This window comes from Panthera tigris, chromosome F3, assembly GCF_018350195.1.
Source record: "Panthera tigris isolate Pti1 chromosome F3, P.tigris_Pti1_mat1.1, whole genome shotgun sequence".
Lineage (NCBI taxonomy): Eukaryota > Metazoa > Chordata > Mammalia > Carnivora > Felidae > Panthera > Panthera tigris.
The window spans coordinates 4,829,451-4,846,491 of NC_056678.1; the positions used below are offsets into that span (position 1 = coordinate 4,829,451).

The following is a 17,041-nucleotide window of genomic DNA, read 5'->3' on the forward strand; positions in this document are numbered from 1 at the left end:
AACCACGCATGTCCTGTGGCAGACAATCAGTGCTGCCATTTCTCGTGTGACATTTAGAGTCCATACATGGCCCAGCAGCCCCCCTTGGAGGCTCCAAACGAGTCCTCTGTGGAAGATGATGTGGAGGCTCTTTTTAAATGCTACTATTATAAAAATAAAATTTAATGGAAAGAGATAAGCTTTTCCCAGCGCAAGCCGGCTCCAATTTTATATTTCCTTAATCTGTTTTATATACTGCTGCAGGAAATTAAACTAAAATTGTCCTTTCTGTCTGATGTGCGCATGTGTGGGAGGGGCTGAGGGGACACGCAGAGCTACAGGAAACGGCTGCTCCGGTCTGTCAGGGATTTACTGTAACTTTATTTGGGAGGGCAAAGCCCCCCTCGCCCACTGGGCTGAAGGTTTGTGGCCCCCGTAGAGATCTGGGCCCCAGCCACACGGTGCTCCTGTCTTACGTCAATGAGGGCTGACGCCCAAGATGAGGACCAGATCTCTTCTATCACCAGGTCTGAGTCCCCACTCACTCCCTGTCCACCCAGAGTGACCGGTCCTTCACACAAATACAGAGGACGGGCTCTGACATACTTTGCACATACTGAATGCTATTTCTTTCTTTCCTTTCTCTCTGGTTCTCTTCCACTCCAGCCGTCCCTCATAAATTGTAACGCCTACTTGTTTATTGTACTTCTACTCAGTTTCACCTTCTAGACAAGTGATGCAGATGCTCTTTCAATGTCTTCCAGTCGGTCCAGTGCCCCAGCTATACCTGTTTGCTCTCTGCTTCCAGCCCCCCGTGGACAAAATCTTCTAATCTTAGTGTCTCAAATCTTGTACATAATGTCCGGGGGTTGCCCCCTGCCCTTGCCTTTGCTTCCCTTGCTGCGTTCACCACCAAGAGCATCTTGACTGGGAGATCCCTCTAGATGTCTCAGAAGCCATGTCTGGGTACAGGGGAACCTCTGGTCCCCCCCTCGGTCATGAAGACTGGCTTCAGGTGGAGGCTGCACAATGCAGCCATGGAGTGAACACCGGCTCGCGTCCTGAGAGCTGGCGCTCACCCTGCGCCCACGAGTCAGGCCACGACGTGACTGGACCAGAGGGTCCTCACGGCCCTTCTGTAAGGAAGCAGGCACGGAGGTGTGGCAGTGAGGCCTGGGGAAAGCCAGGCAGCTTCCCCTTCCTTCCTGGGGCTCTGTGATTCCAGGACGGCTGCAAGCCTCCTACTGGCACTTGGGCACGTGTCCTAAGCAGGTCTGTCCCTCTCATGAACAGGAAGACACTGGATCAGCCACAGTTAACCTCAGCTCTTGAGGAACAGACCCTATTTCTAAAGCTGGAAGGGGGAAGAAAGTGCAAATGATGGCTGGAGGGAAGATTGCAGCCCATAGTGTGTGAAGACATGCGCATCAACCTCACCTTGTCAGAGGAATACGAAGATGACATTTGTCATTTAGCCAGAGTCAAACGCACAGCCCATTGGGGCGTCCTCCTGGGCAATAAGGCCAGGGCCTCGTCCGGCAGAGGGCCTCCATGAGGCGCCAGGAAGGAAGTGAGCCATCCCAGGCTAGGCCTGACCTTTCTCTGGGCCACAGGTTAGTGGGGCAGGGCAGAGGGTCATTTCCCTTTAAGCAGAGAGGTGTTCAGGCAGTGCTTCTGGCCCACTCACCTTCCTCCGCCAAGTAGAAGGGACGAGAACATCCCAGAGCTTTCAAGTAAGAGGCTTTCCCGTCAAAGACTTGAAGCATCTCTGTGATCTCTCATTGCAGTCCTGCTTTCAGGCCACTTTCTACCTCAGACCTTAAGGTGTCTAGACTGACTGAGGACCCAGAGAGGAGCCCCAGTGGGGGGGAAGGGAGGAGGATGAAATGGGACACCTTTGTTCCCAGAATGGTTTCAAACATTTGTTTTTGATCCTCCTTCCGGAGGGATCTCACAGAGCTTGGCTGCCGGCAAGGTGGGGCTGCCTCCACCACCCTCCCCCCCCAGGCCAGACCCACTCAAGTTAATCAGAACCTTCTGGGTTTCCCAGCTGGGATGTCACCGGGTGACAGGACTGCCTGTCGGCAGGGTCGTGTCTGGACTCTGTGATGAGCACTGCTCTCCTTCAGGCTGGAGACCAGAGCCCAAGCTGGCGGGTCCTCCTCTTGCTGTCTCTTTCCTCTCTCTCCCAGCAGCTACATCCAGGCCCTTCTGCCTGCCTGTTTTCCTTTATTACTGTGCAGGGGACATTTTTAAAGAGGCCGGAATGAGAAGCCAGGAACACAGGCTGAAAGCATTTCCGGGCCTGGCCGCTTTGCTTCTCCGGGTCTAGGTTTCCTCCCCCACAGAACGAAGGGGTCTGAGGATGCGACCACTTTGCTTCCAGTTTTTATGTCTCTAGCTGCAAAGGTCTTCCTACTCAGGAATCCCTAGGAACTGATCTTAAGCAAATATTCAGCAAAGGCAAAAAGTGTCCTGAGTTGGAAGATCTGTATCATATCATTTTTTTGTCAAAAATTGAAAGTGATCTGAATTTCCAAGAGTAGCTTAGTGACTGATGGTCTGTAAACATGATAGAATTAATTGCACACAATCATTAAAATGGTAATTATGCTGGCTATAAATTAACATTGAATAATAAAACGCTGCTAGTGTTTGTTAAGAGCGCACTGTATGTCATTCTCAACCCCAAGGGCACATCACAATCCCCTGAACCCCCAGCCTCACCCTCCCCCCCCCAGAGGTCAGGTTTTGGTTAATCCTTTGTGTGGGGTCTGGGCATTAGGGTCTCTTGTGAGGCTCCCTGGTTGATAATACTTTGCAACCAAGGCTTAGAGCCTGTGTGAAGACACGTCCACGTTCAGTACAATGGACCTGTGCCCCCCTCCCCTTTCCTGCCAGCCCCCTACCGGGTGGTGCACGAGGACAGGGTTTCTAATTTATTTACTGCACAAATATCATTGCTCTGTAACAAACCATTCCAAAGCTGAGCAAATACTCCAAAACTATTCCAAAGTTCCAACCACAACGTTACCATGATCACAGATTCTGTGGGTCAGGAATTCAAACAGAGGACAACAGGAGCAGCTGGCCCTTTTCTTTCAACGTCTGGGGTTTCAGCAAGGAAGACGGGAACCTGGATGTCTTCTGGCTAGCGGCTGGAGTCACCTGGATGCTTTCACCCAACATGGGGCTCAAACTCACGACCCTGAGACCAAGAGTTGCATGTTCTTCCAGCTGAGCCTGCCAGGCACCCCTGAACACTTCTTCATGCCAATTTCTGGTGTCTAGGCCCGGAGGACCTGCAAGATGGGCTCGGCGAGGACCGTCTAGCAGAGCACGTACACATGGCCTCTCCGTCGGCCTCCTCACAGCATGGCGACTCACGGCCCCAGGAGCAAACACACTGGTGGACGAGGCAGAGGCTGCACGGCCTCTTTAACCTAGCCCTGGAAGTCAACAGCATTCCTTATACTGTTCTCACTGAAGTGGTCACAAGCCCACCCAGATTTCAGAAATATTATGGAGGCTGAATTGAACACGGGGAGTGAAAGAAGCGATTGTCCAAATGCTGACACTGTAATATGACATGAAAAGAATACAAAAATATGTGTACATCGTAAGCCCAGTGCGTACAGATGAGAACTGAATGCAGCATGCAAAACTGAAATTTTAAGGTGATGGCAGCATAGAATCTCATCTTTAATACCACTTAATTATTTTTAGTTTTTATTCTTAAACCTAACCACCCACAACCCCCTGCACTAACAAGCCCTGAAGATCACTGTTGGACACCACACCTGGCACTACTCATTGGGAGTGTGCGGTCTACAAACACATGAAAAATTCACCCTGCCCCTTACCGTGTGGCTTGGAGAATCACAGTACTGCTCACGCTGCAGACCACGGGTTCTCCACACCAAAGCACCGTGGGAAAGAGATGAGCAGGCAGGGGCCCACCTACTTTTGGATCAAGATGCTATCGGGTGGACTGGGGAGACACCGAGCCCTGAGGCCTCCACCCGGCCCATCCGCACAGTGTTGCCAAAGGCTCTGGGTCTCATCACAAGAAAGAATTCAAGGATATACCAGACACAGTGGTTGAGAGGTGCAAGTAGGAAAGTTTGTTAAAGGGAGTGTTTGCTCTCAAGATGTGAGTGCAAGTGAGCTCAAGAGAGAGCTGCGTGCCCTGGAGTTTGGGTCTCCATCTTTATTGACCGTTGTTAACTAGAGGTGGAATACTTTTTACTTGAGGAGGGGATCTCTTGGGAGCAGGATTTCATGCCTTTTCTCCCTTAGTCAGGGTTTCCAGCCTTCTTTGTCTTGGGCCTATCTGGTTAGATCTGGCTTCTTGTGGCTTTGTTTTGGAGTGGTGCCGACAGGTCTCTAACCGCTGCCCCCAAGAGCTGGCCATGACTCCCTTTTGTGGGTCTCCAGGTGTCCTGTTGAAACCTAACTGTCTACTCTAACATAATCTGTCTTCTTTCTTTTTCCAATAGGCTTTTGATATTATGAGAGTGACACACGGCAGAGAGCACAGCCTGATTGAAGACTTGATTCTCCTCTTAGAAGAATGTGACGCCCACATAAGAGCATCCTAATGGGCGCAGGCAAAGATGGCTTATATCCATATTGAATGCCTGGTGGAGGTCACATGTGCCGCACTGTTTGTGGGCCTCCCCTCTGGGAATGCTAGGCTGTGTTTATGTAGGTAAATAAGCAGGCATACCATGTGCAAACCACAAGAATCATTAGTTGTAGAGAAGCACAATAATAAATACAAAAAATTGGTTGAAAATGTCATCTGCTAATTGTTTTGTTTACTCATTGGTGACTTTAATGTTCCACATCTCAACATGAAGGCTAGAAAGTTCTAGTAAAAGCATAGCAGAGTACGTTGAATCTTCTCCTTGAATATCTGGGGGTATAATTGGATAAAAATCAATGTTTTTACAAGCAAAAACTTAATGTCCATTTTGTCAAAAAACCAGAATGTTTTCTTTACTGTTTGTAGTAAATAATATGTATCCATTATTTACACCCCAATACATCTCTAACACAGAAAGTTTTATCCTACGTCCTAGAAAGAAGTCATTTTAGGTGCTATTAGAAAAGCATAGGAAGTCTTAATGGGAAAAAAAATGTTTTTTCAAATGTCTTGGGTTCTTTGTATAATTCTTCTGTGCATTCTGTAACTCTTTGTATATGTCATGTTTTTTTAACTTGGAATTTTTTTCTGTAATTCCCTCCATCTGTGGCTTGACCATGTGACGTGCATGCCACGAAGCTCCCTCACCCTGCACCCCAGCTCACATCAGGTTTGTTTTTGCTTCCTCCTATTTCCCAATCCCATGGCTGCTTTTCCACCTTTCTGCATTAGACAAATTCAGAAAAAAGGTGGTTTGTTTTATGGCTCCGTGACCCTGTGAGCAGTTCAGTCCCTCCTGGTTGGATGGGGCTCGGGCAGGAGTTGCAGCCCTTGGTTCCGGCGGCTGCGGGCGTTCTTAGGGAGGCCCCAGTCAGCCACACCTTATTTTACAAGCCAGGAAAGGAGCTACTTACTGGGAGTTGTGGCATGGCCCCTCACACAGGGAGAGACAAGGCTTCCAGCCACATGGCCACGGCAGGCACAGGCAGTGCCAGAGTGACACAGGGACGTCTGATCAGGCTGGAAGGAACCAATCTCACTCTGCGGCAGAAAAAGCTGGCCACTGGAGCCGGAATCCACTTGCCCAATGCCTGGCAGTTACTCTGACCATGGAAATGTGCTCAGTATCGGGCTTGCTGGTGCACTCTGCACCTTTCTGTCAGCTGGCCTCTGCCCCAGCCGCAGGCAAGTATTAAGCCTTATCTCCGGGGCACACAGGATCTCCAATAACCACAGTAGCATAACACAGTAGATATTCTGAAGCCCATTTTATAAGAAAACAGAGGCCCAGCGTCAGTGCTCTGGAATCCCTCCTAATTTACTAAGTCACCTTGAGAAAGTGGCTTCATCTCAGTCTTTATGAACAACCAACTCTACCCAATTCAGCAAATATATATTGGATAGTTACTGTGTGTTTAGGAAAAGGCAATACAAAGACTGAATAAGTTATGCCCCTTGTTCTCAAAATGCACACTCTCTGGTGTAGTATTTGTGTCTGTTAGCTTTTACTGTGTGACACGCTTAGTGGCTCAAGATAACACTTATTCACGATTCTGTACGTTAGCAGTTGAGCTAGACAGTTCTGGTCTGGCCCAGGCGTGGCTGATCTTGGCTGCCTACACCACCGTCTGCAGTTCCAGGTGGGTCGGCTGGGGAAACGGGGGTGACTGAGGCTTGTAGCTCCCGGGGTTAGCCCAGCCTTGTTCGCGGGGCAGCAGGGTTCCAGGAAAGGTAAGCAGGCAAGCCCCAATGTGCAAGCACTTCTCGTAACTGCTTGTGTTGCATTTGCCAATATCCCACGGGCCAAAGCCATTCACAAGGCCGGTCCAGAGTCTGGGGTGGGGAGAGCCTCTTCTCTCAGTCATCCAATCGCAAGGTGTGGAAAGAGAGGGAGGTATTGTGGCCATCTATGCAATCCATGTTATAGAACTTTGAGTGAATTGGATGAAATTCATAGACCTTTCCAGAAACCCATGTACATGTGAACAATTTGCTTTTAGGATCAGGGACTCTTGAGCTCCCTGTGGTCCATCAGCAGACTCCCTGGAGTCCTTCGCCTAATGAGAAGTAGATTTGCTACCTTTCAAAAGCACTGATGGGAATTACGTTGGCTCATCATTTTAAATTCATTAGGGAAAGAAAAAAGCCGTAACAGAAGGTCGGGGTAGGAACTCACGTGCCAAATGAGCAGAGTTCGCTGATAGAACCCTGTGTTTGCCAATTTTCTGAAATTTATCAGTGATGATCCTGGATAAGGAGATTTGCCCTCACGCCTCCTCGAGAAAGCATGACAAGCTTTTAAATCCCTCTCAGCTCACTTCCCGTTGTCTGCAAGAAGGGCCCCTAAGAGGGAGGGGCCCTGCTTGCATCAACTTTAATAGAAAGCAAACATTTAAGCAATGGTAAATGTTTACCCAACATCTTTACAGCAAAATAACTTTGGAGAAGGGGGAAGGGGACGGAGAACATAATTTAAAATCTGTGTCACCGGTGGCTGACGATTTATTGCCGCCCCAGCCTCCAGGACTGCTATTCCATTAATCCATAGATTGTAGCGGCAGGCTTTTTTCACATCAGTAACTTGACGCCATTAGTTGTTCCTCTGGGATAAGAACACATTTAAACTGAAAATGAACACACTGGGCATAATTTATGGCCATGCCATATGAATGCCAAGAGTACAGGCAGGACGGCTGCCTGGAAGGCCTGCTCACCCTGGGAGCTCAAGGCGGCCTTCCTCTAGCCGGGCAGGAATGCAGGCAGCAGAGAGGGCGGCCACAGTGTGGCGAGGCCAGACAGCCACAAACCACAGAGGTCCCTCCGTCAAGCTTCACAGCGGGAATGAAAGAGACAGTCCTGCGTGGGGGCCCTCCCCTGAGCTCTGTCTCGAGAATTCTGGCCCAATCAGGAAACGATGTGACACTCAGAGTAGCCCACAAGAGAAATTCCTGAGTCAAGGGTAAACGCATATGCGAAATACTGTGGCATTTACCTTGAGCCGGTTGTATGACAATGCCTGCCTCCCCCCAGTCTTGACAACAGGGTGGGTTTTTCAGCTTTTGAATTTGTGCTAAGCTCATGGGTGAGAAATGGTATCTCAGTGTACTTTTAATTTTCTTATTGGCGAAGTTTGATGTCTTCAAATATTTAAAAGCCTTTTGTCTAACTTTCTGTGAATGCTATTTGCCTGTCTTTTGTCCAATTTTCTATCAGGCTGTTGTGGTTTTTTTTTTCCTTTTCGTCTTTTTTCCCTCATCTTTGGTCGTTCCTATATTAGGAAGATTTCCCCTTTATCTGTAGTATTTCATCTCTCAGTTTGTCACTTGTTTTTTGACTTTTCTTTAATATTTTGCCCTGAGTTCCTTTGGATAGCATTTTCAAAAAGGCATTTCATAAGAAATCTACTCTAGGGTAAGCCGGGGTCCTATTGTAAAGTTAAGCATCATGAATCCTCCTCAAATGGTTCCTGATTCTTAGCTGTTCCTAAGTTGATATTTTAAAAAATCATTCTTCTCCAACATTCTGGCATCCTCCTGTCTTCAGCCAGCACCTTGCCTGGTCAAAGTTCTTCACCTGGTGGAAGTTCAGTTTATCATTCCTGAACTCTCTTGACACTTAATGGTCTTGCCATGTTGGGATGCCTCAATCTTCCATTAAACTGATATACTTGTTAGAGAATCCCCTGGCTCAGACTTGCTCCACCCCACTATATAGCAGCAATTAGAGATTGGGATTCAGTCAATTCAACCAGAATAGTAATCTGCTTCTTTGTCTTTTGATTCAGAGGCATGATGAGTCCAAATGGCCATAAGGCAGACTGTCCGTGATTACGGAGCCATTATTGTATTCCCTGGAGGAATCATTTCTCCTTTAGAAACCTAGACATATAAACTAGCAGATCGAAAAGTCACAGGGCTAGGAAGCAAAAATTCCACAAGTGCATTATTAACTGTAATTGTGAGAGAAAATTACTTACAACCCTTTTTAAAAATACGTGCCAACATAGCATATTAAAAGTAAATATAGATAGAGGGGCACCTGGGTGGCTCAGTCAGTTAAGTGCCCGACTTGGGTTCAGGTCATGATCTCACAGTTCATGGGTTCGAGCTCTGCATTGGGCTCTGTGCAGATAGCTCAGAGCCTGGAGCCTGCTTCAGATTCTGTGTCTCCCTCGCTCTCTGCCCCTTCCCTGCTCATGCTCTCTCTCTCTCTCAAAAATAAACATTAAAAATTAAAAAAAAATAAGTAAATATAAAGACTGGAACTCTCCCAATTGTGCTTCCCATGAATACTTTCATAGGACCTACTGGATGACTGACTTCTCTAATTTTCTTTTTTAAGTATATTTATATTTTTTTTTGTAGTTGACATGCAATGTTACATCAGAGGTATACAACCCAGTGATTTAACAACTCTATACATCTGCTATGCTCACCACAAGTATAGATACCATCTGTCACCACATGCTATAACAATACCATTGACTCTATTACTCATCCCATACCTTTCATCTCTGTGACTTATTAATTACATAACTGGAAGCCTGTACCTCCCACTCCACTTTACCATTCTGCTCATCTCCCCACCTACCCCCCTAAAAGCCACCCATTTATTATCTGTATTTATGGGCATTTCTGCTTTTTGTTTATTTGTTTTGTTTTTTACATTCCACATATTAAGTGAAATCATGTGGTATTTGGGTTTTTGGTATAAATTATTTCACTTAGGATAATATGAAAAGATCTCATTCTTTTTCATGGCTAAGTCATATTCCATGTGTATGGGCATGCACATGCCATTCCTCTTTACCCATTCATCTATCACTGAATACTTAGGTTGCTTCCATATCTTGGTTATTGTGAATGATGCTGCAGTAAACATAGGGGTGCATGTATCTTTTGAATTACTGTATTCATTTTCTTTGGGTAATTACCCAGGAGTAAAATTGCTGGATCATATGGTATTTCTACTTTTAAGTTTTTTTGGGAAATTCTATACTGTTTTCCACAGTGGTTGGACCAATTTACTATCCCATCAATACTGTGTAAGGGTTCCCTCTTACCCACACCCTTACCAATGCTTGTTATTTGTTTTGGTTTTTTTGTTTTGTTTTGTTTTGATAATGGCCATTCTGACTGGTTTGAGGTGACACCCCAGTGTGGCTTTGATTTGCATTTCCCTGATGATGAGACATGTTGAGTGTCTTTTCATGTATCTTTTGGTTATTTGTCTGTATTCTTTGGAAAAAATGGTAGTCCAGGTCCTCTGCCTATTTTTGATTGGATTATTTGTAGGTGTTCAGTTGTAGAAATTCTTTATATAGTTTGGATGTTATCTCCTTACCAGATATATCATTTGCAAATATCTCCTATTCATTAGGTTCTCTTTTTGTTTTGTTAATGGTTTCCTTTGCTGTATGAAAGCTTTTTATTTTGGTGTAGTGCCATTAGAAACTTTAGTTTTGCTTTTCTCTCCTTTGCCTGCAGAGACCTGTAAAAAAATATTGCTAAGGCTGATGTCACAGAGATTAATGTTTTATTCTAAGAGTTTCATGGTTTCAGATCTCGCATTTAGGTGTTTAATACATTTGGAGCTTATCTTTATGTGTGGTGTTAAAAGATGATCTAGTTTCATTCTTAGCATGTAGCTGTCCAGTTTTCCCAGAACCATTTCCTGAAGAGTGTCTTTGCCCCATTGTATAGTTTTTCCTCCTTTGCTGTATATTAATTGCCCATATAAGCATGATTTCTGAGCTCTCTGTTCTATTCTATTGATCTATGTGTCTGTGCTTGTGCCAGTATCATTCTGTTTTGATTATTATAGATTCTATATATATTTCAAAATCTGGGATTATGACACCTCCAGCTTTGTTCCTCTTCCTCAAGATTGCTTTGACTATTTGGGGTCTTTTGTTGTTCCATACAAATTGTAGGATTATTTGTTCTAGTTCTAAGAAAAACACTATTGGTGTTTTGCTAGGGATTTCACTGAATGTGTAGATTGCTTTGGGTAATATGAATATTATAGCAATATTAATTCCAATCCATGAACATTGTATATCTTTCCATTTGTGTTGTCTTCAATTGCTTTCATCAGTGTTTTGTAGTTTTCAGAGTACAGATCTTTCACCTCCTTGGTTAAGTTTATCCTAGATATTCTTTTGGGCGCAATTATAAATGGAAATTTTTCTTAATGTCTCTTTCTGCTATGTCTTTATTAGTATATAGAAACACAACCAATTTCTGTATATTAATTTTGTATCCCGTAACTTTACTGAATTCATTTATTACTTCTAATCTAATAGTTTTCTGGTGGAGTCTTTAGGGTTTTCTATGTATAGCATTGTCATCTGCAAATGATGACAATTTTACTTCTTTGTTACCATTTTGGATTCTTTTTATTTCTTTTTCTTGTCTGACTGTTATGGCTATGACTCCCAATACTATGTCGATTAAAAGTGGGAAGAGTGGAGAGGAGGATCCAAGATGGCAGAACAGCATGAACGTTTTTGTGTGTCTCGTGTCCATGAAATACAGCCATATCAACACTAAACCATCCTGCACACCTAGAAAACTGACTTGAGGATTAACACAACAATCTGCACAACCTGAACCACAGAAGTCAGCAGGTACACAGCACAGAGAGGTGCACTGGGGGAGAGAGAAGCTGCAGAGGGCAGGGAGCTATTTTTGCTTGTGGAGAGAGGACAGAGACAAGGGGATAGTATGGGAAGAGAACCCCCCCCCAAAAGCAGCTGGAGACAAATTGGAAAAGTGGAAACATCCCCAGGGACTGAACTAAAAAGGGAGAAAGGAGAGGGTTTATATTCCATTAAGACTCTATAAACAGGGGGAGCACAGAGTCTAAAACTCTGTAGCTCGATACCTGGTGGTGCTCTGGTGAGAAGGGGGAATCCCCAGGAGCAGAGTGAAGTCCGGGGGTCCTCGGGCCACACGAGGAGAGGTGGTTCCCCTGCTGGGAGGACATCTGGTAGAGGCTGTATAGTGCCCCCCACAGGCAAAGGCCCCAGTGGAGCCCAGAGAACAAGCACATTCGCTGGTGCTGGAACAAGGTCATTAAGGGTGAAGCCTGGTGCCAGATGTATGTTGTGATTTTCCATAATCCCTGAAACACTGCTGCTATATGATCGCATGAACTACTTCTAGGGCAGGCTAGCACCCAGCCACAGTCTCTGGGCATCAGCAGCAGCAAGGTCCCGTGAACGTTCCTGGGTACACCTGGCACCCGGCCATCGCTTGGTGAGACCCTACCGTAGAGGGGCAGAACAGGTCAAAGTTGCAGTCCCTCAGAAGTAAGGGGTTGGGAAAAACAGCCTCATCTGAGATGAAGTTAAGAGGTAGGTGCCACCTGTCAACCTGACGGCTTGGTCACAGACAGTGTAAAAGCGGGGAGCAGACAGAAACCAGAGACAAAGGATGGGTGCGTGATTGGTGATCGGGGAGAACAGAGTTCTGATACTAGAGACTGGGTAGCTGGGTGATGCCATTTTAACCCCTCCCGTGCATGCACGTACACATCTACAAGCACCACAACAATACACCCCAGTAAGCTAAGCAGCACCATCCAGTAGGGAACAGAGCCATTATATTAAGCCCCGCCCAACTGGGCCAACCTTGCTCTTCAGGAACACCACAAGTCCTTCTGCCTGCTTAGTTTATGGACCATAAAGTGCTTCACAGTTTGACTTCTAGGGGAAAATAATATAATTTCAATCGTATTTCAGTCTGTTAGCTGGTACATCTATTCAATTTTCTCTTTCCTTTCCTTTTTCTTGAATACAGAAAGAAAAAATTTATTTTTATTTTTGATTTTCATTAAAGTATTTTTAATTTTTTCTATATTTTTTACTTTTGTAAATTTTTCAAATTCTATTTTACTTTCATCATTTCATTTTACTCTATTTCACTGTATTCATTTTTTCAAATCTTCAAACGTTTTCTTTTCCCCCCGCCCTTTTTTCTCTAATCTATCAAGTCCCTTTCAACATCCAGACCAAAACACACATAAGATCTAGTATCATTTATTTGATTTGTGTGTGTGTTGTTTTTAATTTTTCAATTTTAATTTTTTTGACCTCATTAATTCCTTTTCTGCCTTCAAAATGACAAAACAAAGGAATTTACCCCAAAAGAATGAGCAGGAAGAAACAACAGCCAGGGACTTAACCAACACAGGTACAAGCAAAATGTCTGGACCAGAATTTAGAATCACGATAATAAGAATACTAGCTGGGGTCATAAATAGATTAGAATCCCTTTCTGCAGTGATAAAAGAAGTAACAGCTAGTCAGGATGAAATAAAAAATGCTATAATTGAGCTGCAATCTTGAATGGATGCCACGGCAGGAAGGATGGATGGGGCAGAACAGCAAATCAGCTATATAGAGGACAAACTTACAGAGAATAATGAAGCAGGAGAAAAGAGGAAGACTAAGGTAAAAGAGCACAATTTAAGAATTCGAGAAATCAGTGACTCATTAAAAAGGAGTAACATCAGAATCATAGGGGTCCCAGAAGATGAAGAGAGGGAAAAGGGGTAGAAGGGTTATATGAGCAAATCATAGTGGAAAACTTTCCTAATCTAGGAAAAGACACAGAAATCAGAATCCAGGAAGCACAGAGGACTCCCATTAGATTCAACAAAAACGGGCCACCAACAAGGCATATCAGAGTCAAATTCACATTTACTCAGGCAAGGAAAGAATCATGAAAGCAGCAAGGGAAAAACATTACTTAACCTACAAGGAAAGACAGATCAGGTTTGCAGCAGACCTATCCACAGAAACTTGGCAGGCCAGAAAGGAGTGGCAGGATATATCCAATGTACTGATTTGGGAAAAATATGCAGCCAAGAATTCTTTATCCAGCAAGGATGTCACTCAAAATAGGAGAGATTAGAAGTTTCCCAGACAAAAATTAAAGGAGTCCGTGACCACTAAACCAGCCCTGCAAGAAATTTTAAGGGGGACTCTCTGAGGGGAGAAAAGATGAAAAAATAAATATAGATAGATAGATAGGATACCAAAAGGAACAAAGACCAGAAAGGACCAGAGAACACCATGATACACTCCAGCTCTACAAGAAACATAATGGCAATAAATTCTTATCTTTCAGTACTCATTTTAAACATCAATGGACTAAGTGCTCCAATCAAAAGACAAAGGGTAAAAGAATGGATAAGAAAACAAGATCCATCTATATGCTGTTTACAAGAGACCCACTTTAGACCTAAAGACACCTTCAGATTGAAAGTAAGGGGATAAAGAACCATCTATCATGCTAATGGTTGACAAAAGAAAGCCAGAGTAGCCATAATTATATCAGACAATCTAGACTTTAAAGACTGTAACAAGAGATGACTAAGGGCATTATATCATAATTAAGGGGTCTATCCACCAAGAAGACCTAACAATTGTAAACATTTATGCTCCAAATGTGGTGGAACCCAAGTATATAAATCAATTAATCACAAACATCAAGGAACTCATTGATAATAATACCATCATAGTAGGCGACTTCAACACCCCACTTAGAGCAATGGACAGATCATATAATCAGAAAATCAACAAGGAAACAATGGCTTTGAATGACACACTGGACCAGATGGACTTAACAGATATATTCAGAACACTTCATCCTAAAGCAGCAGAATATACATTCTTCTCTAGTGCACATGGAACATTCTCCAGAACAGATCACATCCTGGGACACAAATCTGCCCTCAACAAGTACAAAAAGATCGAGATCATACCATGCATATTTTCAGACCACAACACTTATGAAACTGGAAATCAACCACAAGAAAAAATTTGGAATGGTAACAAATACTTGGAGACTAAGAACATCCTACTAAAGAATGAATGGGCTAACCAAGAAGTTAAAGAGGAAATTAAAAGTACATGGAAGCCAATGAAAATGATAATGCCATAGCCCCAAACCTCTGGGATGCATCAAAGGCAGTCATAAGAGGCAAGTATATAGCAATCCAGGCCTTCCTAAAGAAGGAAGAAAGGTCTCAGATACACAACCTAACCTTACACCTTAAAGAGCTGGAAAAAGAACAGCAAATAAACCCCAAACCATCAGAAGACAGGAAATAATAAAGATCCGAGCAGAAATAAATGCTATCAAAACCAAAAAAAACCCCCAGTAGAACAGCTCAATGAAACCAGAAGCTGGTTGTTAATTCTTTTGAAAGAATTAACAAAATTGATAAAAACCACTAGCCAGTTTGATCAAAATGAAAAAGTAAAGGACCCAAATAAATAAAATCAAGAATGAAAGAGGAGAGCTCACAACCAACACAGCAGAAATAAAAACAATAATAAGAGAATATTATGAGAAATTATACACCAATAAAATGGGCAATCTGGAAGAAATGGACAAATTCCTAGAAACATATAAACTAACAAAACTGAAACAGGAATAAATAGAAAATTTGAATAGACCCATAACCAGTAAAGCAATCAAATTAGTAATCAAAAATCTCCCATAAAACAAGACTCCAGGCCAGATGGCTTTCCAGGGGGATTCTACCAAACATTTAAGGAAGAGTTAACACCTATTCTCTTGAAGCTGTTCCAAAAAATAGAAATGGAAGGAAAACTTCCAAACTCTATGAAGCCCACATTACCTTGATTCCAAAACCAGGCAAAGACTCCACTAAAAAGGGGAACTATAGATAGACCAATTTCCCTGATGAACATGGATGCAAAAATCCTCAACAAGATATTAGCCAACCGGCGCCAACAATACATTTAAACAATTATTCACCATGACCAAGTGCGATTTGTACCTGGAATGCAGGGCTGGTTCAATGTCCGCAAAACAATGTGATTCATCACATCAACAAAAGAAAGGACAAGAACCACATGATCCTCTCAATAGATGCAAAGAAAGCATTTGACAAAATACAGCATCCTTTCTTGATAAAAACCCTCAAGAAAGTAAGGATAGAAGGATCATATCTCAGGATCATAAAAGCCATATATGAAAGACCCAATGCTAATTTCATCCTCAATGGGGAAAAACCGAGAGCTTTCCCCCTAAAGTCAGGAACAAGACAGGGATGTCCACTCTCGCCACTGTTATTCAACGTAATATTGGAAGTCTTAGCCTCAGCAATCAGACAACACAAAGAAATAAAAGGCATTTAAGTTGGCCAGGAGGAAGTCAAACTTTCACTCTTCACACGACATGAAAGTCTCAAGATATAAAATTAATGCACAGAAATTGAATGTATTCCTATACACCAACAGTGAAGCAACAGAAGGAGAAATCAAGGAATCAATCCCATTTACAATTGCACCAAAAAACCATAAAATACCTAGGAATAAATCTAACCAAAGAGATGAAGAATCTATACACTGAAAACTAGAGAAAGCTTATGAAAGAAATTGAAGACACAAAAGAATGGAAAAATACTCCATGCTCCTGCATAGGAAGAACAAATATTGTTAAAATGTCAATACTACCCAAAGCAATCTACATATTCAATGCAACACCAATCAAAATAACACCAGCATTCTTCACAGAGCTAGAACAAACAATCCTAAAATTTGTATGGAACCAGAAAAGACCCTGAATAGCCAAAGCAATCTTGAAAAAGAAAACTAAAGCAGGAGGCATCACAATCCCGGACTTTAAGCTGTATTACAAAAGCTGTAATCATCAAGACAGTATGGTACTGGCACAAAAACAGACACTCAAATCAGTGGCCACAAAGGCCCACAAATGTATAGCCAACCAATCTTTGGCAAAGCAGGAAAGAATATCCAATGGAATAAAGACAGTCTCTTTAGCAAGCAGTGCTGGGAAAACTGGACAGCAACATGCAGAAAAATGAACCCGGACCACGTTCTTACACCATACACAAAAATAAAATGGATGAAGGACCTGAATGTGAAACAGGAAACCATCAAAATCCTGGAGGAGAAAGCAGACAAAAACCTCTTTGACCTCGGCCACATCAACTCCTTACTCAACATGTCTCCAGAGGCAAGGGAAACAAAAGCAAAAGTGAACTATTGGGACCTCGTCAAAATAAAAAGCTTCTGCACAGCAAAGGAAACAATTAGCTAAACCAGAAGGCAACCAATAGAATGGGAGAAGATATTTGCAAATGACATATCAGATAAAGGGTTAGTATCCAAAATCTATAAAGAACTCATCAAACTCAACACCCAAAAAATAACCCAGTGAAGAAACGGGCAAAAGACATGAATAGATACTTCTCCAAAGAAGACATCCAGATGGCCAACCAACACATGAGAAAATGCTCAACATCACTCATCAGCAGGGAAATACAAATCAAAACCACAACGAGATACCACCTTACACCTGTCAGAATGGCTAACATTAACAACTCAGGCAACAAAGATGTTGGCAAGGATGC

General features: G+C 43.3%; 1 protein-coding gene and 1 long non-coding RNA gene across 11 annotated transcripts in view; one reads left to right on the plus strand and one right to left on the minus strand.

The window, feature by feature from the left end:
• Nucleotides 1-4,759, plus strand: part of SMYD3 (SET and MYND domain containing 3) — a 681,855-nt gene extending 677,096 nt beyond the window's left edge. For 8 of the 9 annotated variants that reach the window (XM_042975352.1, XM_042975349.1, XM_042975351.1 and 5 more), the window contains one exon: nucleotides 4,479-4,759. In XM_042975352.1, coding sequence (XP_042831286.1) covers nucleotides 4,479-4,580 — 102 coding nt within the window. In that variant the 3' untranslated portion in view covers nucleotides 4,581-4,759. 9 annotated transcript variants of the gene reach the window in all.
• A 64-nt stretch (nucleotides 4,760-4,823) lies between these two features.
• The window catches only part of LOC122235739, a 42,345-nt gene continuing 30,127 nt past the window's right edge, over nucleotides 4,824-17,041 (minus strand). For both annotated transcript variants that reach the window (XR_006213758.1, XR_006213759.1), the window contains exon 3: nucleotides 4,824-4,897. This is a non-coding gene — a long non-coding RNA (uncharacterized LOC122235739). The remainder of the gene's footprint in view (nucleotides 4,898-17,041) is intronic.